Genomic DNA, 21,695 nt, shown 5'->3' with positions numbered 1-21,695 from the left:
TTGGAATTTGGTCAGGTGTTGGCATTAGCCTTCTCAATGCCATAGACACTGGAATGTTTCAAGTCGACAAACTAATGCCTCCAGACGGGGCACCCGGTTTAAATTACATCCGATGGACACCCGTAGAACTCGGTCTGGACAGCTCAGAGGCGAGTGCGCACACCTCTGCCGATCCTGCCAGCACTGCGACTGCAACATCTAATTGGCGAGAGTAGACCCTGAGCCTCCAATAGCTCCTGATGACGATGAACATAACAACGTGATGCATAAAACCATTATTCGAAAATAAGTTTGCAATGCCATGTTTGGATGTCCATCGTCATTGCAAGTTGTTGGAGGCTCCGAGTCGGCTCTTACCAATTTCAACGTAAACTAGCACGAGCCATTGGACATGGCTTTTTACTTCATGTGGTGCTATGCAGCAGAAGTGATCAAAGTGTTTAAAAAAAAAAAATTCTCACCAATTCTATTGGTCTTCACAATCTATCCATTTGAACTGCCAAGAGTAGACCTATTTTTACAAGAATAGGCCTTTGGAATTGTGCTGTCGACCCTGCCAATAGATCGAATGAGAAATTGAGGTAAAATATTGTGGATGTGGCTTGAATGGAAATTCCGTTGCGATGCAAAGTATTTACGCAAATGTCGAGATTTAGTTAATGGGACAGTACATTACATAAATGGAGAAAGCACGAAACGATGTACATGCACCGGAATCATGATGGACCACATCACCGCTTGCGTATAGACAGTCGTACTCACTATTACAGATATGCCAGCCCTAAACCTTTACTTTAAGCTCATCGTCCGAATCTTACCCGTGTGCACAAACATGTGCTTTACGTAGTTCTGTTTTGCTGTGAACGTTTTGTAACACAATGTACACGCATATGGCTTTCTCTCAACTCCCATGGCTCCGGTGCCTCCTGCAGTTCTCAAAAGTCCACCAACCCCGGGAGCGATCGGTGGTGTCGCAGTAACTGGACAAGGAAGTAAGGCCGTGGATCCAAGTCGTCCCAGAGGCAGCAAGAGTTGATGCAATTGTGGTGGCTGTGATGGTTGTTCACACGGGGCAATTCCTGACATCTGTTGGTGGGTCGACAGCATCTGAGGTTGAACTCCTCCAAGACGTGGAGGCGCAAGGTTTATAACCGGGGACGTGGAAGTCTGGGAGCAGGTCGTCATGCCAACAATAGGTCTGCTGATGTTCTGTGCTTCCCGAGTTGAAAAAATGGATGGTGGCATAACGAGAGTCTGAGAACACAGATGCACCTGTGAAGGAGCACCCGAACTGACTGATGCAGGAGGAAGAGCATACATTTTCAAGCCAGACCCTCCAGTTACTCCACCTGCATTACCCCCATAAAAATGTTGCGGATAAATTGCCGATGCCTGGAGTCCAACGGGCAGTCCACAAACACTTGCTCTAACTCCACCACCCTCTGTTTTCACCAAAAGTACCTGCCCTGACATTGGTGGCACAGTCGGATACTGGGGGTCTGCGGAAGCTTGAGATGGTCCCTCTGGTGACAGGGAGCTCAGCGAGAACGGGCAACAAATAGCACCGGAATCTACAGAGCGGGAGCGCCCATCGGCACTCACCAGAACTTTACTTTCCACTCCCAATGTCTCAGAAAGTGAACGTTTCTTCGAGGAAGCCTCTACCAGCTTTATTGACCCTGCATCTTCAGCATCTTTGATTGTGTTGGAACAAAATTCCCCATCATCCTCTGGCTCTTGTTTCACCAAAGCGACTGGTATTCGTACCGGACACGACTGCTTCCGATCATGCCGACGAGATGTTGTGACGGCTTCGGCTTTTGCACCCATGGCAGAGTCTCTGATCCTTTCCACCTCGCCAAATCTACACCTCTCCTCATCCTCTTCCACCTCCTCTTCCCCCTCCTTGACCAACTCATCTTCCTCAACACCATCCTCATCTCCTTCCATCTCGTCTTCCTCTTCAACATCTCTCTGCCATTGCCCACCCACACACTCTCTTGCTCCCCAAAACTCGCCTTCCTCACTTCCAGATACTTCTCCCGTAGATTCCAAACCAGGGTACGCTTCAGTCGCAACCACACCGATGCTGTCACTCCTCGCTTCAGCCCCTGAACCACCAGCAACAGAACCAGACCCAGCATCGCTTTGCCAGGCCTCGCTGAAACTTCCAGTAAGCTCGCCTATCCCTCCACTGCCCACGCTGTTGCTGACGGAACAGCTCTGAGAGACGATGCGTGTACATTCATCAATCACAGATTTGATCTGCAGGACAGAAGCAGCCGTCAAGATCTGAAGTGCTTCTGAGTGCGGAAACCGCAACACACCAGAATACATGAAGTCAAGGAGACGTGCCACGGAATTAGGGGATGCCACACACGGAATCTCCACCTGGCTGTATCCCAAAAGCAGCTTGTCCTTGGGGAAGGTTTGGAAATGATTAGCTCAGGTTAGAATGACAAATTGAGATCTCCTGTTTGTTGGTCAAAATGATGCAATGAATCAATGAAACAGAGAGTATCATAGCTGTACAACATTATCTCCCCCATGCATGTAAGGAAGGCCAACTTTTCTTTTCCCTGTTTGAAAAGGTTAGAAAGAAACTGACAGACTGGAAACATGCACACGTCCATCAAATTAAAGGAAGCCTCATCACAAAACGTATTTATACGTGCATGCAATACTCATCTTGGCAAACGTGTTCAGACATGCATGTTCTTACACATTTAAATATGTGTATACGTGCATGTTCATACACATTCCTATATGTGTACAAGTGTATGTTCATACATATTTATATGTGTGTATACGTGCATGTTCATACAAATTTATATGTGTATATACGTGCATGTTCATACATATTTTCATTTGTATACGTGCATGTTCATACATATTTATATATGTGTTTTTACATGCCTGTTTATACATATTTATGTATGTGTATACGTGCATGTTCATACATATTTATGTGTGTGCATGCGTGCAAGTTCAAAGATATTCACATATGTGTTTTACTGTGCATGTTCAGATATATTTATATATGTGTATACGTGCATTTTTATACATATTTATGTATGTGTATACGTGCAAGTTCAAACATATTTACATACGTGTTTTTCTGTACATGTTCAGATGTATTTATATATGTGTATACGTGCATGTTTATAAATATTTATATGTGTGTATACGTGCATGTTCATACATATTTATATGGGTGTATAAGTACATGTTCTTACATATTTACACAAGTGTTTACGTGCATGTTCGTACATATTTATAAATGTGTTTACGTGCATGTTCATACATATTTTTTATATATATATATATATATATATATGTGAATTTTAATACATATTTATATGGGTGTATACATACATGTTCTTACATATTTATGTTTGTGTATACGTGCATGTTCATACATACTTATGTATGTTTATACGTGCATGTTCATACATATTTATATCTATTTTTATGTGCATGTTCATACATATTTATATGTGTATACATGCATGTTCATACATATTTATATATGTGTATACGTACATATTTATGTGTATACGTGCATGTTCATTCATATTTATGTGTATACCTGCATGTTCATACATATTTACATGTCTCCGTGCATGTTCATACATATTATGTATGTGTACACGTGCATGTTAATACATATTTATATATGTTTACGTGCATGCTCAACCATATTTATATATGTGTTCATGTGCATGTTCATACATATTTGTATGTGTTCACGTGCATGTTCATTCATATTATGTAGGTATACATGTGCATGTTCATAATATTTATATATGTGGAACGTGCATGTTCATACATATTATGTATGTGTACACGTGCATGTTAATACATATTTATATATGTTTACGTGCATGCTCAACCATATTTATATATGTGTTCATGTGCATGTTCATACATATTTGTATGTGTTCACGTGCATGTTCATTCATATTATGTAGGTATACATGTGCATGTTCATAATATTTATATATGTGGAACGTGCATGTTCATACATATTGTTGTGGTTACCAAATTCGCAAACCACCATTCAGGTCCCTTAGGTGAGATATCTCGGTAAGTACATGTGTAGTTAGGCCCAAACCCGTTGTCTAGTGGGAATACATGTCATTTATGCGTGCTGCGACTCTTCAGGATAGCCGTTTTTCTTTTACTATCTTTATTTTGGACCAACCGCCATGATTACCACCACAATCACAACATCAACCACCAACCACAACGCCGCTTCACCACAACCGCCACGACCTTCCCGTCACACCTCGCAACCGTCGCATCGCCACCGTTCTTGCCCCGCTGTGGGTAGCGGTGTTGGACTCGTGCAGGGCGCGCGCCGAACAGCGTGTACAAAAATCACGGATTTTGTGCTTCAAAAACGGATCAAAAACGACACACGCCCACTTTTTGCCGTCCAATCGGTGAGCGAGGGGCGAATTGGCCCCGCCCCCAGGGCGATCGATATATGCAAATTTATGGATCAAAAAGCCTTCACGCCCACTTTTTCTCGGGCCAATGGGGAGCGAGGTGAAAGGTCGAAGGGAGGGGGTCAAAGATGGGAGGGCGAAGCTACGGGGCTGATAAAAGGACCGTGTTCGTCAGTCCAGAGAGTCCAGAGGCGGAGAGTAGGAGAGTAGGAGAGTCGGAAACAGAGTCAAGACTTCGCGGGCGGTGGAGCTGCTCGTCGTGTGCGTTGGAGTCGGAACGGAGGGGACGGAGCTGTGGAAAGGCGGCGACACCAGACGAGGGGGTGCTCGCGTCGTGCAGGGAGCTGCACCCGAGGGAGGCCGACAGCGCGACCTGGCCGAGGTGGAGACGCTCGTCGCGGGATAATAAAGATCCTCTATACCCCGAGCATCAGCAACCCCCTCCTGTTTCCCCCCGCGCTGAGATAGTGCGACCAAGGGGGCCCCTTTCCCACCCCCTACCAGACACTGTCCGCGAGGCCCGCGGAGTTGAGGCGCCATCGCAGCTCCGCGTCTCATCACCAGACGGGTAGGCGCGACCCGGTCTCGGCCTCAGGCCCGCCTCATCCTTGAGGGTATTTCTTTTCCTTGGTTTTGGGTATGTGTTGTCGGCGCCGTCTGTGAAGTAGAATTGTATAAGTGTTGCCGTGTGCTCGGTAGTCGGTATTAGCTCTGCATTGTGTCTTCTCTTTTATATTTGCTTTTTGTGTAAATTGCATTGTGTCTTTTCTGTGTGCTTTTGGTGGAATTGAATATGTGTGCTTCCCGTGTGCCGCGAATAAATGTGCTTTGTGTTGAACTGTTTCCCGCTTCGCTTCGTCATTTCTCCCATTAAATCCTCATCTTGCTTCACGTAAAGGGTTGGTAGTGGGCTGAATACGCCCGATAATTAATCGAACCGTCGAGGTCGACGATAACACCGCTCGGTTATTCTGATAGTACGGAACGGGTCGCTTAAGTGGCCCGTGTCCGAAGTCGACCTGCGGCGAGGTGCGATCGCCCGGTCTACCCTCCGCGTGGGTACTTAGGTAGGTCGAATTTGGCGAGCAACCCTATCCCACACGGGGGCTGATTGGCTCGATCGCGGTGAGACCGAAAGGTCCACCCGTGACTGGTTCCCGGCGTTAGTCCGAGAGGGTCACGACTGGATTGTCCGTCCGGTGGGCGACGTGCCGCGATTCGAGTTACGTGAGACCAGGTGAGTTCGGTCGTGCTTTGCGAGGTCGAGGGGAGGAGTGCTGTGGACGGGTGCACGGAGAGCTTGGAGGGTATAGAGGCCCCGGAGACCCTTGTGGGGACACGAATCCCCAGTGTGGTTGTCCCTGTGTGTGTGGTGCAAGGTGTGAGTGCGGCCCCGTGTGTGGAAGCGACCCCGTGTGTGAGTGGTGTGGTGGCGATGGTGCCAGGGTACATGCTTCCCAGCACGCCGTGTGTGGATGAGGCACCGTGTGTGAGTGTCGCCGTGTGTGTGAATGAGGCACCGCGGGTGAGTGCCCTCGCGTGTGTGAGTGAGGCACGGTGTGTGGATGAGGAACCGCGGTTGAGTTCCCCCGCGTGTATGAGTGAGGCACGGTGTGTGGATGAGGCACAGCGGTTGAGTGCCCCCGCGTGTGTGAGTAGTGAGGCACGCGTGAGTGAACGGCCGTGTGCAAGGTCGCGGTGTGCAAGGGAGACCGTGTGTGTGAGAGAGCGGTATGTGAGGGAGATGTCGGTTGGCATGCGGGAGCACGCAGCCGCATCTCCCGGTGTGAATGTGATGGAGTGGACTGTGTGCGTCGTAACACGCAGGTGTGCGTGGGTGGAATGGAGGCGACGACGGCGACATGTAAAGAAAGAAAGCCGAGTAGCGGCTGTAGCTATTTCGGGGACCGTGCCGGGTTCACCCAGCAGTGAGCACGCGGTTCGTGCTGTGCAACGCACGAGACCACCACGTGCTCGCTTGCGAGAGTGAAGTCCCGGTCCGGAAACGCACGCGGAGGATTTGCCGATCCCGCGGACGGACAAAGTTTAGGCAGGTAAATGGATTTGGACCGGACGGGTTCTCCACGCGATCGTGTGTGTTAAGCTCCAACGGGCAAAGCACATGTGTTCGCGTGGGGAACCCCTCGAGACGTGGGGCTTGTGTTTTTTTTTTTTTGCGCACGGTGACGTCATGGCTGCACGTGGGGTTGGAATCCGGCAGGAGGGGTATCTCTGCCGGATGGAACCGTCCAAAGAGGGACGAGGAACACGTGCAGCTGCATGACGTCACGGGCAGGCGCAAAGTGCGCGAGCTCCGAGTTGCCGCGCAGGGGCTGCGCATGAAAAAAAAAAACCAAAAAAAAAAACAAGCCTCACTTTCGGGTGCACAGGATTCCTGGGCAAGGGGTGAAAGACCCCCTTACCCTGGGCACAGGATGAAAACTAGTTAGGGGGAAGGGTTAGCTTAGTTAGACCGACTTCATGGGGCAGGGGTAAGTCCTCATGGAGTCCGTGGAATGGATTAGTTAGAGGGATTGTAGCCAGATTTAGGTTGGGAAATAAAATGGGATTATTTCGGAGACAGTGACAGACTGTGAATGTGTAGAGGGGACGTAGTTTAGCTACGTAGTGTTAAAAGGAACGTGCTGTAGTTTAAGGGACGACGTGGGAGCACGAGTTAGTTAGGGGATGTAGTTGAGAGGATGGCAGAGTTCAGTGGTGTGTGTGTTGAAGAGTTGTTGGTGAGTGGATTGGAAGCATGTGCTTGGTGAGTGAGTGAGGCCAGCGGGTCTGTGTGTGTGTGGAGCGAATGGGGAATGCATGGTGCGATGAGTGATTGGGGGGAGGAGTGACTCCCGCCCAAGGGACCCCGGGGTCAGTGTAGAGTGAGTTAGGGGGTTAGTCAAATTGAAAAATGGAGGTCGTTTTGTTGTTGGTGGGAAAGTAGGCTCGAGACCCATTTGGAGGGGTGCAGGAGCCCTGTTGACGGGCTTGGGAGCGTGGCTGCGAAAGGTGAGTATCGCTGAGTGGGTACCCCGGGCACCAGGCTAGTCGGCCGCGGTAGGCCATGGGCCCATGGGGGGCCGGGATAGAGTAGTGGGCACGGGTGCGCCTGCTTGGTGCGGGGGCCCGGGCGCCATTAGCCGCGTGGGCAGTGTTGTGGGCACGGGTGACCCTCGGAAAGGGGCCCGGGAGGCCGGCCTGCCACGTGTGCGTTTCAGGGGAGGTGCCATGGGGGGCACTCCCCGGTGTTAGGGAGCTGGTAGGCTCGGAGGCAGTGTAGTGCCCGGGGGTGCCATAGCGGGAGATTCGGCAGAGGGTCGTGCCTGCCTAAGGGAGCCACGTGTCCCAGCCAGGAGACCGTGTGAGGGCACGGAGAGAAAATTGGGGGGCGAGGCCCGAAATTGTGAGGACACCAACACAGGCGACGGGAATCTGGGTTGTTAGAACCAATAGTTTAAGCGAGAGGCGCTTGTTGAAAGCCCCGGGGTAGTTTAACAGTTAAATGGTTAGGGTAGATTAAGAGATGTACCCCTCCGCACCATCCATCCCCTCGCTCTCGTTGTGGGCCGCTGGACCCACTTTGGGTTAGATCGCTGAACTCTGGGGAGGCCATTCTGAGGCTTCGTTGGGCCTCGACACAGGACGTTAGCTCTCCCTTATTCCCCTCCGGGAAGGGAACGTAGGGGTTGGGAGTAGGCTAGGTGACAGGATAGGTTAGCCGAACAAGGACGATAAAGGGGTTTAGGGGACGATTTATAGAGGGGAAGTAAACATAAAAGTAAAAATAAAAAAAAAATAAGTTGGGGCTAAATTGGGGTTTGACAAATTAAGGGAGTGGGTATGTACAGTGACAGGCAAAGGCGATAGGTGGGAGGGAGACAGGTAGGTAGGTCCGAGCCCGCCTTCCAAGTGGCCAGCACCACCGCACTCCCTCCACCAACTTCCACTGACGGCAAAAGCTGGCCAGCTTCATCTGCAGCTGTGGTACTTCAAGGCCTGTGCCGGCCAGTTCATCTGCGGGCTGTGTTTGCCTGCAACGGCCTGGTTCTGCGGGCTGTGTTTGCCTGCAGCGGCCTTCTTCTGCGGGCTGTGTTGCCTGCACCTTTGCCATGCCATGCCCACTGCCCATGTTCACCAGCCCCGTTCAATTTTTGCTTTGCCCCCCCCCTGTTCATTTCCATGTGCGCCAGGATCAGAAAGCAACAGTTTGCAAGCTGCAAGAACTGCCCTGTTGGCAGCTACAACACGGGCCTGCAGTGGCGGCCCGTGCACCGTGTTTGCGTCCATCCATTCATCCATCCATTCATCCATCCATTCGTTGTGTTCATTGCGTGTGCCACTTGAGCTGGCACGGAGACTGCGTTTGTGCAGCCCATGCACCGTTGTGGTTCACTGCGTTCAGTTCAAAAGGGAAGGCCTTGGACTGCGTGTGAGCAGCCAGCCACGTTCCCTGTCACCTGCATTGTTTGAGCCAGAGACTGCATGCGGGCAGCCTGGCTCCCTGCTAACTGCTTTCTTTTTGCAGAGTTCAGTGATCCTGGGCCATGGTTTAGTGTAAAATTTGTAAGTTAAGGTTAAGATGTACTGTAAATATGAGTGCGCCCCCCGGCATGTCTGTCTTAGCGCCGGCAATTTTATTTAAGTCGTACGTGTGAGTGAGTTTGTTTAGGTAGTTACGCAGCCCTCAGGTTATTTATTTTGGGGACACGAATACCATGAATGTCGCACTCAGGGATCCGTAGGTAAAATGTACCAGGGGAAAACTACACATGATGGCACACGAAAATTTGACGACTCGGGACGAGTCTGTAAAAAGGGGAGGGGGTAGTGTTGTGGTTACCAAATTCGCAAACCACCATTCAGGTCCCTTAGGTGAGATATCTCGGTAAGTACATGTGTAGTTAGGCCCAAACCCGTTGTCTAGTGGGAATACATGTCATTTATGCGTGCTGCGACTCTTCAGGATAGCCGTTTTTCTTTTACTATCTTTATTTTGGACCAACCGCCATGATTACCACCACAATCACAACATCAACCACCAACCACAACGCCGCTTCACCACAACCGCCACGACCTTCCCGTCACACCTCGCAACCGCCGCATCGCCACCGTTCTTGCCCCGCTGTGGGTACCGGTGTTGGACTCGTGCAGGGCGCGCGCCGAACAGCGTGTACAAAATCACGGATTTTGTGCTTCAAAAACGGATCAAAAACGACACACGCCCACTTTTTGCCGTCCAATCGGTGAGCGAGGGGCGACTGGCCCGCCCCCAGGGCGATCGATATATGCAAATTTATGGATCAAAAAGCCTTCACGCCCACTTTTTCTCGGGCCAATGGGGAGCGAGGTGAAAGGTCGAAGGGAGGGGGTCAAAGATGGGAGGGCGAAGCTACGGGGCTGATAAAAGGACCGTGTTCGTCAGTCCAGAGAGTCCAGAGGCGGAGAGTAGGAGAGTAGGAGAGTCGGAAACAGAGTCAAGACTTCGCGGGCGGTGGAGCTGCTCGTCGTGTGCGTTGGAGTCGGAACGGAGGGGACGGAGCTGTGGAAAGGCGGCGACACCAGACGAGGGGGTGCTCGCGTCGTGCAGGGAGCTGCACCCGAGGGAGGCCGACAGCGCGACCAGGCCGAGGTGGAGACGCTCGTCGCGGGATAATAAAGATCCTCTATACCCCGAGCATCAGCAACCCCCTCCTGTTTCCCCCCGCGCTGAGATAGTGCGACCAAGGGGGCCCCTTTCCCACCCCCTACCAGACACTGTCCGCGAGGCCCGCGGAGTTGAGGCGCCATCGCCGCTCCGCGTCTCATCACCAGACGGGTAGGCGCGACCCGGTCTCGGCCTCAGGCCCGCCTCATCCTTGAGGGTATTTCTTTTCCTTGGTTTTGGGTATGTGTTGTCGGCGCCGTCTGTGAAGTAGAATTGTATAAGTGTTGCCGTGTGCTCGGTAGTCGGTATTAGCTCTGCATTGTGTCTTCTCTTTTATATTTGCTTTTTGTGTAAATTGCATTGTGTCTTTTCTGTGTGCTTTTGGTGGAATTGAATGTGTGCTTCCCGTGTGCCGCGAATAAATGTGCTTTGTGTTGAACTGTTTCCCGCTTCGCTTCGTCATTTCTCCCATTGAATCCTCATCTTGCTTCACGTAAAGGGTTGGTAGTGGGCTGAATACGCCCGATAATTAATCGAACCGTCGAGGTCGACGATAACACCGCTCGGTTATTCTGATAGTACGGAACGGGTCGCTTAAGTGGCCCGTGTCCGAAGTCGACCTGCGGCGAGGTGCGATCGCCCGGTCTACCCTCCGCGTGGGTACTTAGGTAGGTCGAATTTGGCGAGCAACCCTATCCCACGCGGGGGCTGATTGGCTCGATCGCGGTGAGACCGAAAGGTCCACCCGTGACTGGTTCCCGGCGTTAGTCCGAGAGGGTCACGACTGGATTGTCCGTCCGGTGGGCGACGTGCCGCGATTCGAGTTACGTGGCCGTCAGCACGCCGGCGGGCGCGAATACCGCAACAATATTATGTATGTGAACACGTGCATGTTCATACATATTATGTATGTGAACACGTGCATGTTCATACATATTTATATTTGTGGAACGTGCATGGTCATACATATTTATAGATGTGTATGCATGCATGTTCATACATATTTACATGTGTGTATACGTGCATGTTCACACGTATTTATATATGCATTTTTACGTGCATGTTCATACATATTTATATATGTATTTTTATGTGCATGTTCAAACATACGTGTTTTTCTGGGCATGTTCATACATATTTATACATGTGTATACGTGCATGTTCATAAATATTTACATGTGTGTATACGTGAATGTTCATACATATTTACATGTGTGTATACGTGCATGTTCATACATATTTATATATGTATTTTTACGTGCATGTTCATACATATTTATATATGTATTTTTATGTGCATGTTCAAACATACGTGTTTTTCTGGGCATGTTCATACATATTTATACATGTGTATACGTGCATGTTCATAAATATTTACATGTGTGTATACGTGCATGTTCATACATATTTACATGTGTGTATACGTGCATGTTCATACATATTTATATATGTATTTTTACATGCATGTTCATACATATTTATATGTGTATTTTTATGTGCAAGTTCAAACATATTTATATGCGTGTTTTTCTGGGCATGTTCATACATATTAATATTTGTGTATACGTGCATGTTCATACATTTTTATAAATGTGTTTATGTGCATGTTCATACGTGTTTTTACATGCATGTTCATACATATATACATGCAGGTTAATACATATTGATACGTGTATACGTGAATTTTCATACATATTTGGAGAAGTGTTTTTACGTGCATGTTCATACATATTGATATATGTGTATACGTGCATGTTCGTATGTATTTCTATTTGTGTGCACGTGCATGTTCATTCATATTTATTTGTGTAGACGTGCATGTTCATACATATTTATATGTATTTTTACGTGCATGTTCAATGTTCATACATATTAATATATATATATATATATATATATATATATATATATATATATATATATATATATATATATATATATATATATATATATAGATATATATATATGTGCATACGTGCATGTTCAAACATATTTATATATGGGGAAATGTGCATGTTCATGCATATTTATACATTTGTATACGTGCATGTTCATACATATTTATTTATGTATATATTTTTACATGCATGTTCATACATTTTTATATATGTGAATACGTGCATGTTCAAACATATTTATATACGTGTATATGTGCACGTTCATTCATGTTTATTTGTGTACACGTGCATGTTAATACATATTTATATGTGTATACATGCATGTTCATACATATATTTATATGTGTGTATACGTGCATGTTCATACATCTCTATTATAATACCAAGCTTGCACACTAAAAACTCGGCTCGCCGTCACACGATCCCTATGAAATTGCTGTGGCACTTAGCGGACATGCCGACAATGTTTGGGAAGTCTTGGCGTTCCATAGTACCACTTGCATTTTGCACAATGCGTATTTTTGTCATTCCCCGTGTACGGTCTGTCGTCTGCTACCAGTTATGTTGTCCTGCTATCCCGTGCATGTGCACGGGTATCGCTAGTATTTATATATCTGTATACGTGCATGTTCATACATATTTATGTATGTATTTTTATGTGCATGTTCATACATTTTTATCCATATGAATACATGCATGTTCAAATATATTTACATACCTGTTTTTCTGGGAATGTTCATCCATATTTATGTATGTGTATACGTGCATGTTCATACATATTTATAGATGTGTATACGTGCATGTTCATATATATTTATATGTTTACGTGCATGTTCATAGCCTGGTGTTGGCTTAGTGGTTAGGGTGGCTGGCTTGGAATCCTAGGGTCCTGAGTTTGAGCCCCGTTGGCCACTGAATTAACACCAGGGGGGTTGACTCAGCCTGTCATCCTTCCGAGGTCGGCGAAATGAGTACCAGTTTACTGGTCCCGTTGTATGCCCCAGTTAGAATAGGTGTACCATATCCCTGTGTAAGAGGAGACCAGGGTTGGTGTCAGGAAAGGCATCCGGCCATAAAACTTTGCCTCAAGAAGGGAACCATGATTGCATGGAACCCGCAAAAAACAAACCCCTGCTCAGCAGGGAAAAATGGCTGTAAAAAGGCTGTTTTCTTTTGTTTTGTTTTTATACGTGCATGTTCATACATATTTATGCTGACATATTTATTACGTCCTTAAAAACGGTAGGTTTCCTCTTTGGAATAATTTTCGTTTTTCCTTTGACTTCCAGACAGGCAGACGGAGTAAAAATAATAATAACTAGAACTGCCACTTTATAATTGCTGGCAATGATGACCGGGTACCCAGACGTCCGGCCTCGATACAACATGAGACTTAAATGATAGTCGCAAAGTTTCCCTTCAATAGGATCAGTGGTTCCAGAGAAAACATTATTCAATAGTGATGCAAATACAGCCCTGCTTCGATACAGCGCGGAACTGACGAGTTACGAACCGAGTCGCACAAAGTGTTCAATCTATTTATTACGTTTGCAGTTAGCCTTTTTGCCTGGGGACATTGTCGGTATCAATTGAATTGCTATTCCTGTACCCTCAAACACATGCAGGTGCAGCCAAGTGAGCCTTCTGGAAGAAAAAAAAATCTAAAAGGTCTCAGATTTAAATAATTAAATAATTCTGGCTGCTAAACAGTGTGGCCGATCGGGTTGAAATTTTAAAAATACGTTTCACATCTCGGCTAGATTATAATTGTGAAGTTTCGCATATGTTGATTCAGCGGTTCCAGAGTAAATATTACTGAATATTTTCCTTCAATCCAACATGGCTGCCAAACCATGGAGCAGATCGAGTTGAAATTTAAGCCCTTAATTCCACATGACTGCTCCATCAATGCTGTGAAGTTTCACATTTACTGATGTAGCGGTTCCAGAGTAAATATTAATTAATATTTTCCTTCAATCCAATATGGCTGCCAAACAATGTGTTGTACATCAAAAGGGGGGAGAACATTTTATTCGTCATGGAGAGGCGGTCATACATGCAGAGTTTCGCCTCGATCTGTTCAGCCGTTTAAAAGAAGACATTTAAAGTTATTATTTTTCAATCCAATATGGCTGCCATACCATCTGCTCTATTACATCATAAATTTAAATTCTCCCTCTAATGGGGGTAGTGGATTATGCATGTTAAGTTTCGTGTTGATCAGACAAGGTGCGTTTTTCTATCCAAGATGGAGGCCAAACCATGTGAAATGCGACATAATAATTTTTACCATATATGCAGACATGGTGGTGTATGATAGTTGCCAAGTTTCACTTCGATAGGATAAGTGGTTCCAGAGAAAACATTATTTATTATTTTTTCTTGAATCCAACATAGCTGCCAAACCATGTGACCAATCAATTATTCATTCACAAACTTATATTCACTACCCTTGAGCAATACGTATGTGAAGTTTCCCCTTGATCTGACCAGCCGTTCTGGAGAAGATGGTTGAAGGTTTTAGGGTTAATTCAATATGGCCGCCAAAACATGTGACCGATTGATAAGAAATTAACAAACTTATGAAAGGATGTCTTGCGGAACGTGTGTGTGAAGTTTTGCCTCAATCTATTCTGCCGTTCTGGAGAAGAAGATTTTTAAAGTTTATGAATTTTCAATCCAAGATGGCTGACGAACCATGTGACTTATGACATCATAAATTTATATTCTGCCTCCAACGGTGCAGGGAAACGCGTGTGTGAAATTTCATGTGAATCGGATAAGGTGCGTTTTTCTATCCAAGATGGCCACCAAACCATGTGACCTGTGATGTCATAATTTTACCATGTGTGCAGACATGATGGTAGATGATAGTTGCAAGTTCTCGCTTCGATAGATTAAGCAGTTCCAGAGAAAACATTATTTAATATTTTTCATAAATCCAACATGGCTGCCAAACCATGTGACCTATCAATTATTCATGAACAAACTTATATCCCCTGTGTGTGCAGAATACACTTGTGAAGTTTCCTCTTGATCTAAATTTGAGGGTAAATTCTATATGGCCACCAAACCATGTGACCTATCAATAAGAAATTAACAAACTTGTAAAAGGATGTCTTGGGGAATGTGTGTGGAAAGTTTCGCCTCAATCTCTTCAGCCGTTCTGGAGACGAAGATGTTTTTAATTAATTTTTTTAAACAATATGGCTGCCGAACCAAGTCACTGATGATGTCATAATAATTTTTTTTCTCCAGTGAATTGTTGTGTCGATGAGGCTCAAGAAATTTAAGATTTTTCTGATGCAGTGTTCCACTTAACGAATTTTCACCGGGATACCGCTTCACTGATGACGTCACGAAAAATCACCCATCTTCCCCATTGGAAGTTCATTAAAATGTATGAAGCTAAATATTTTTTCCATTGCACAGTTTCAGAGATACAGAGGTCCAAAGTTTATCGTTTTTTTCAAGATGGCGCCCATACCACGTGACCTATGACGTCACAATTATCAATTGAGTATGCTATCAAAAAAGATACATACTATGGTGAAAATTGTGTCGATCGGACTTATCGTTCCTGAGAAAATGATTTTTAAAGCGAAAGAACCCGAAAATTGCCGGCGGAAAAAGAAAAACAAGAAATAAACAGAAGAAAAACAATAGGTTACCCAGTCCATTAGACCGGGTACCCTAATAATCTCACAACTCTCTTCGGGACAAATTCAGAGCCAAAGTATTGCATAACTTCAGGTTTATTTTCCGACTCTTGTTCTGATTCGTGTTCAAAATATAATGTTCAACTCAAATCAAGACTTTGTTCCTCGATCATAAACTGACATTTGTGGACGGACGGACGGACAAACAAAGTGAGCCAATTGCTTCACCCCACTTTTCACTTCGCGGGGTAACCAAAACTTGTTTCAACTAATAATTATTTCATTTGACTCTCAGATCGTATCCATTTGCCTTTTGAACCGAACACCATCTCCATTCCCACCCAGGGGCGGATTTAGGGAAGGACCAACGGGACATTTGTTCAGGGCCAAAACTCCAGGGGGCCAACGAAAAACATACGATACATTTATTTATTTATAAAGCTATTATTATTTATTCCCTTGTTGACTCAAACGTAGCAGAGCCAGGGAAGTGGAATATGGGGTCACATCTGCTATGTAAGGCTGGTGATTCGACTTTCCCCATCCAGTTTTTGATAAATTTGTGTTCACGTTCCGTCAAATTCACTTTATTAAACTCTTAACTGATAATTTCCTCCACCCACCGAAGGTGGACAGAGGTTATGTTTTCAGCCCTGTCTGTTTGTTTGTGAACAAAATATCTCAAAAAGTTGTGGACGGATTCGGATGAAATTTGGAAGACAGGTTGGGTGTGTGACAGGAAGAATTGATTCGATTATGGTGAAGATCCGAATCAGGATCTGGTCACAAAATTAATTATTAAAATTTTTAAGTGATTCTTCACCAATGAGAGATCGGGCCAAAAACGATTATACAGCATGATATTTCAAAAATCTATTGGACCCGATATGTTCTCGTCAATCAGACATTATGTGGCGGAGGTATGTGCTCTACCAAGTGCCCTTCTAGTTTAAAATATTTTTACTTTAATTCATCTTCACTTTAAAAAACTGTTGCAGTGAAATGTTTGTAGAGAGAAACACAGCAACACTCTTTTTAATCCTTTTTTCTCTTCCAACTACATTTCAAGGTTAATGGGGAGGGGGGGTGGGACAACAACCCAAATGTCCCGATGGCTGTTAAACTTAAACCGACCTCTGTTCCTACCGACCCTGTCTGGTAAACATCTTATAGATATTTGGCAAAGATCTGAATCCACTTCAAATTAATTTTCCTTTACTTTATCACCTTTTGATTCCTTCTTCTTCAACAAAAATTAGAAATAACGAATGGGTCAATTCCATTGTGTCAAATATTGCGATTACATGCCGACACCGTCGTCGTCACCAAGTCTAGACAGCTCAGGAAGTAATTGAATCACTCTATGAGGGACCATCTGCATCGGTAAAAATATCGAGAATGTATGAAACCTGCAGCACCTTCTTCCTGAAACCAAACTCGACCTTGTTGTTCAATAACATTTTATTTGGGGATGAATGGCATCAAGAATGAAGGGGGAGGGACGGCATTGAACGATAAAAATCAAATGAATGAGAACCTGGAAGAATGGACTGCCGGCAGCCAGTACGCAGCGGTGAGCGCGGAGATTCCCTGACGTGCCCTGGACCCTCACGAGGACGTCACAGAAGTGACCCCTGCGTCGCTGTTCGCTCAACTCCCCCAAAAGGACGCTCCCGAAGTTCTGCAGGTTGAGCTGGTGCACACACTCTGCCATGGCGTGCAGCCCTACAAACCAGCATGGGGACACGCACGCATCGATGATGGGGTTTTCACGACTCTATCACTTATTAATCAAACCCAAGATGAACACAAGTGGTTAATAGGCAGCTTGGTGAGAACGTGAAGCAAACGAACAATTGATGAACGTGCGAAATGTCCGATTCAAAGCAAACTTTCTTTATATGTATAACACATTTTCATTTACAAGCCTCATCCAAGTACGATTCATGGCACTGCTTGCAGTGTCAGTGTGGTGTGTTTGGTGTGCAGTAAGTGGTGTGTTTGGTGTGGAGTAAGTGGTGTGTTTGGTGTGGAGTAAGTGGTGTGTTTGGTGTGGAGTAAGTAGTGTGTTTGATGTGGAGCAAGTAGTTTGTTTGGTGTGGGTAAGTAGCATGTTTGGTGTGTGTAAGTAGTGTGTTTGGTGTGGGTAAGTAGTGTGTTTGGTGTGGGTAAGTAGTGTGTTTGGTGTGGGTAAGTAGTGCGTTTGGTGTGGGTAAGTAATGCGTTTGGTGTGGGTAAGTAGTGTGTTTGGTGTCGGTAAGTAGTGTGTTTGGTGTGGATAAGTAGTGTGTTTGGTGTCGGTAAGTAGTGTGTTTGGTGTGGATAAGTAGTGTGTTTGGTGTGGGTAAGTAGTGCGTTTGGTGTGGATAAGTAGTGTGTTTGGTGTCGGTAAGTAGTGTGTTTGGTGTAGGTAAGTAGTGTGTTTGGTGTGGGTAAGCAGCGTGTTTGGTGTGGGTAAGCAGCGTGTTTGGTGTGGGTAAGTAGTGCGTTTGGTGTGGGTAAGTAGTGCGTTTGGTGTGTGTAAGTAGTGTGTTTGGTGCCGGTAAGTAGTATGTTTGGTGCCGGAAAGTCGTGTTTGGTGTGTGTAAGTGGTGTGTTTGGTACCGGTAAGTCGTGTGTTTGGTGTGTGTAAGTAGTATGTTTGGTGCCGGTAAGTAGTGTGTTTGGTGTGTGTAAGTAGTGTGTTTGGTGTCGGTAAATAGTGTGTTTGGTGTGGGTAAGTAGTGTGTTTGGTGTCGGAGAGTAGTGTGTTTGGTGTTGGTAAGTAGTGTGTTTGGTGTGGGTAAGTAGTGTGTTTGGTGTTGGTAAGTAGTGTGTTTGGTGTCGGAAAGTAGTGTGTTTGGTGTTGGTAAGTAGTGTGTTTGGTGTGGGGAAGTAGTGTTTGTTGTAGGTAAGTAGTTTGTTTGGTGTCGGTAAGTAGTGCATTTGGTGTGGGTAAGTAGTGTGTTTGGTGTGGGTAAGTAGTGTTTTGGTGTCAGGTAAGTAGTGTGTTTGGTGTGGAGCAAGTAGTGTGTTTGATGTGGAGAAAGTACTTTGTTTGGTGTGGGTAAGTCGTGTGTTTGGTGTGGGTAAGTAGTGTGTTTGGTGTCGGTAAGTTGTGTGTTTGGTGCCGGTAAGTAGTGTGTTTGGTGTGTGCAAGTAGTATGTTTGGTGCTGGTAAGTAGTGTGTTTGGTGTGTGTAAGTAGTATGTTTGGTGCCAGTAAGTAGTGTTTGGTGTGGGTAAGTAGTGTGTTTGGTGTGGGTAAGTAGTGTGTTTGGTGTGGGTAAGTAGTGTGTTTGGTGTGGGTAAGTAATGTGTTTGGTGTGTGTAAGTAGTGTTTGGTGCCGGTAAGTAGTGTGTTTGGTGTGTGTAAGTTGTGTGTTTGGTGCCAGTAAGTCGTGTGTTTGGTGCTGGTTAGTAGTGTTTTTGGTGTGGGTAAGTCGTGTGTTTGGTGCCGGTTTGTCGTGTGTTTGGTGCCGATAAGTAGTGCGTTTGGTGTGTGCAAGTCGTGTTTGGTGCCAGTAAGTAGTGTTTGGTGCCGGTAAGTAGTGTGTTTGGGGTGTGTAAGTAGTGTGTTTGGTGTGTAAGTAGTATGTTTGGTGTGGGTAAGTAGTGTGTTTGGTGTGTGCAAGTCGTGTGTTTGGTGCCGGTAAGTAGTGTGTTTGGTGTGGGTAAGCAGTGTGTTTGGTGTGGGTTAGTAGTTTGTGTGATGTGTGTAAGGAGTGCGTTTGGTGTGTGCAAGTCGTGTGTTTGGTGCCAGTAAGTAGTGTTTGGTGCCGGTAAGTAGTGTGTTTGGGGTGTGTAAGTAGTGTGTTTGGTGTGTAAGTAGTATGTTTGGTGCCGGTAAGTAGTATGTTTGGTGTGGGTAAGCAGTGTGTTTGGTGTGGGTTAGTAGTTTGTTTGATGTGTGTAAGTAGTGCGTTTGGTGTGTGCAAGTCGTGTGGTTGGTGCCAGTAAGTAGTGTTTGGTGCCGGTAAGTAGTGTGTTTGGGGTGTGTAAGTAGTGTGTTTGGTGTGTAAGTAGTATGTTTGGTGTGGGTAAGTAGTGTGTTTGGTGTGGGTAAGCAGTGTGTTTGGTGTGGGTTAGTAGTTTGTTTGATGTGTGTAAGTAGTGTGTTTGGTGTGTAAGTAGTATGTTTGGTGTGGGTAAGTAGTGTGTTTGGTGTGGGTAAGCAGTGTGTTTGGTGTGGGTTAGTAGTTTGTTTGATGTGTGTAAGTAGTGCGTTTGGTGCCGGTAAGTAGTGTTTGGTGTGGGTAAGTAGTGTGTTTGGTGTGGGTAAGTCCTGTGACACCGGAATCCGACTGGGACCGCCAGTCACAGCACGAGACGATGAAAACCGGCGCGAGGCGATCAGAGCGCGCGCGGTACTGGGTTTGTGACGATCGTAATGGTCCCAATGTGTGTACCTCAGCCCGGTTCGCTCCAGGGTTGAACCATTCCGCGTGTTCACGATCCCCCTCCGAGCTCCTTGATTGCGCACAAACAAACACGATGAAAGGGAGGACGGACAAAGACGCGAACGCGAATAAATCGATGGTGTCCCCTTGAGGCCTGTCTGAAAAGGCCGCGATTCGACAAACACAACGTTAGCCCCTTGTCTTTCTTTTTTTTCTTCTTCTTCTTCTTCCCTCTTCTTCTTCTTCTTTTTCTTTTTCGTCCTCCTCCTCCTCTCTTACTTCCCCTCTGCTTCTTCTTCTTCTCTGATCTGAGAAGCGACAACCTGTTCTTCTTCCTCCAACTAAACGTCACGCATCAACCTTCTCGTCTTCCTCCACCCTCACAAACTCTTCTTCCTCTTCATAATATTTTGCTTCTTCCTTTAAACTCAGACGCCTGCTCTTCTGACACAGCACATTTTGCTTATTTTTCCTCTTCTACGTCTTCCTCCCAAGGATCATGATACTTTCCTCCCGTCTTCGACTCATTGTTACCTCCTGCTCAAATCGTCTATATCGCGTCATTTTCCTCATTTTACTCCTTCTCTCATTCCTTCTTTCAATCCATTTTCCTTTCGCATTGTTTTTTATTTCTGCTCAATTATCCTCTTTCCCATTCTTCTCAGCATTTTTTTCGTACATCCCAATTCTTAACGCAAGTGTTTGGCGAACTTTCCGCCGAACGGTCCGACTCGGATACCGCTTCCGTGACGTACGTCATGACGTCAGGATCTGGCGGCTGAGAAGAGACCGGCTATTGGCGAATTTCAATCACGTGATGAAGGTGCACACGACAGAAAGAGCTCAATTGGGGGAAAAAATAAATAAATACCCTTTTGGTATTTACACAAAAGGGAATGAAAGAATGGAATGGTTGTAAATTCAGGAGTTATGGTTGAGAAGGGTTGGGGCCTAACTCGACCGTCACAAACCCAATTTTTTTTTATTGTTGTTCTTTCATGAGCCTCGCTCTTGAATTTTTTTTTTGAGGGTTGGTTGTGGATTCAGTGTTTGGGAGAAGCGGTGGGAGTGAAAGAAAAAAAGATCGCGCCTTCTTGCGTACGTAGTAAATGATACCAGAACGAAGCGTGCAGCCGTTGTCAGCAATGCGGGAGCTGCTGAAGCCAAGCGGTCGCCATCTTACCAAGCCCAAAATTGGCCTCGTTGTGATGTATCAGTAATTGGACAACGATGAGGACGCTGAAAGGCGGCGAGCTGTATTACTGACCGTATGCGGCGCTCCGACGTACACACTACAGCCTCATCAAACATCTTGTTTCCTCACAGCCAAACCGACTTGGCCCTGATCTCCACCGACTCGCCGAACATTGTGAGCTTACAGATAAACTCGAACAGATGTTTCATTTCTCTATAATCGCCATCAATGACGTCACAATTCTGTGATTTGGTATCTCTTGCTTCTCATGTTCCACTGCACCTCGTACACCACATCCGCGAACAGCGAAAGGTAGACGTCTCAAACCGTGAGATACTGGTGGAACCGCAAGGTCCACTCGAGGAGCATGACAGAAACTCTTACACTCCCCGAACCCAATAAACAGGGAAGAGTACAGGTGCTTGTACGCATTGTCATTGTCTGCAATCATGTGGATGTGTGCACCG

General features: G+C 45.9%; 1 protein-coding gene across 2 annotated transcripts in view; it reads right to left on the bottom strand.

Annotated features, from left to right (window-relative positions):
- Positions 1 to 20,770, bottom strand: part of LOC147010303 (zinc finger and BTB domain-containing protein 20-like) — a 46,327-nt gene extending 25,557 nt beyond the window's left edge. Inside the window, exons 1-3 of one of the 2 annotated variants that reach the window (XM_085859164.1) lie at positions 20,043 to 20,770; positions 17,193 to 17,380; positions 819 to 2,418 (exon numbers count right to left, since the gene is read on the bottom strand). In XM_085859164.1, the coding sequence (XP_085715290.1) occupies positions 819 to 2,418; positions 17,193 to 17,369 (1,777 nt within the window). In that variant the 5' untranslated portion in view covers positions 17,370 to 17,380; positions 20,043 to 20,770. The remainder of the gene's footprint in view (positions 1 to 818; positions 2,419 to 17,192; positions 17,381 to 20,042) is intronic. The other variant, XM_085859163.1, reaches the window with a different exon arrangement.
- Positions 20,771 to 21,695: the final 925 nt, after the last annotated feature.

Source organism: Eptatretus burgeri, chromosome 16 (genome assembly GCF_056783735.1).
Source record: "Eptatretus burgeri isolate ZD-2024b chromosome 16, Ebu_testis_v1, whole genome shotgun sequence".
Lineage (NCBI taxonomy): Eukaryota > Metazoa > Chordata > Myxini > Myxiniformes > Myxinidae > Eptatretus > Eptatretus burgeri.
This window is presented reverse-complemented; position numbering and strand designations above follow the sequence as displayed.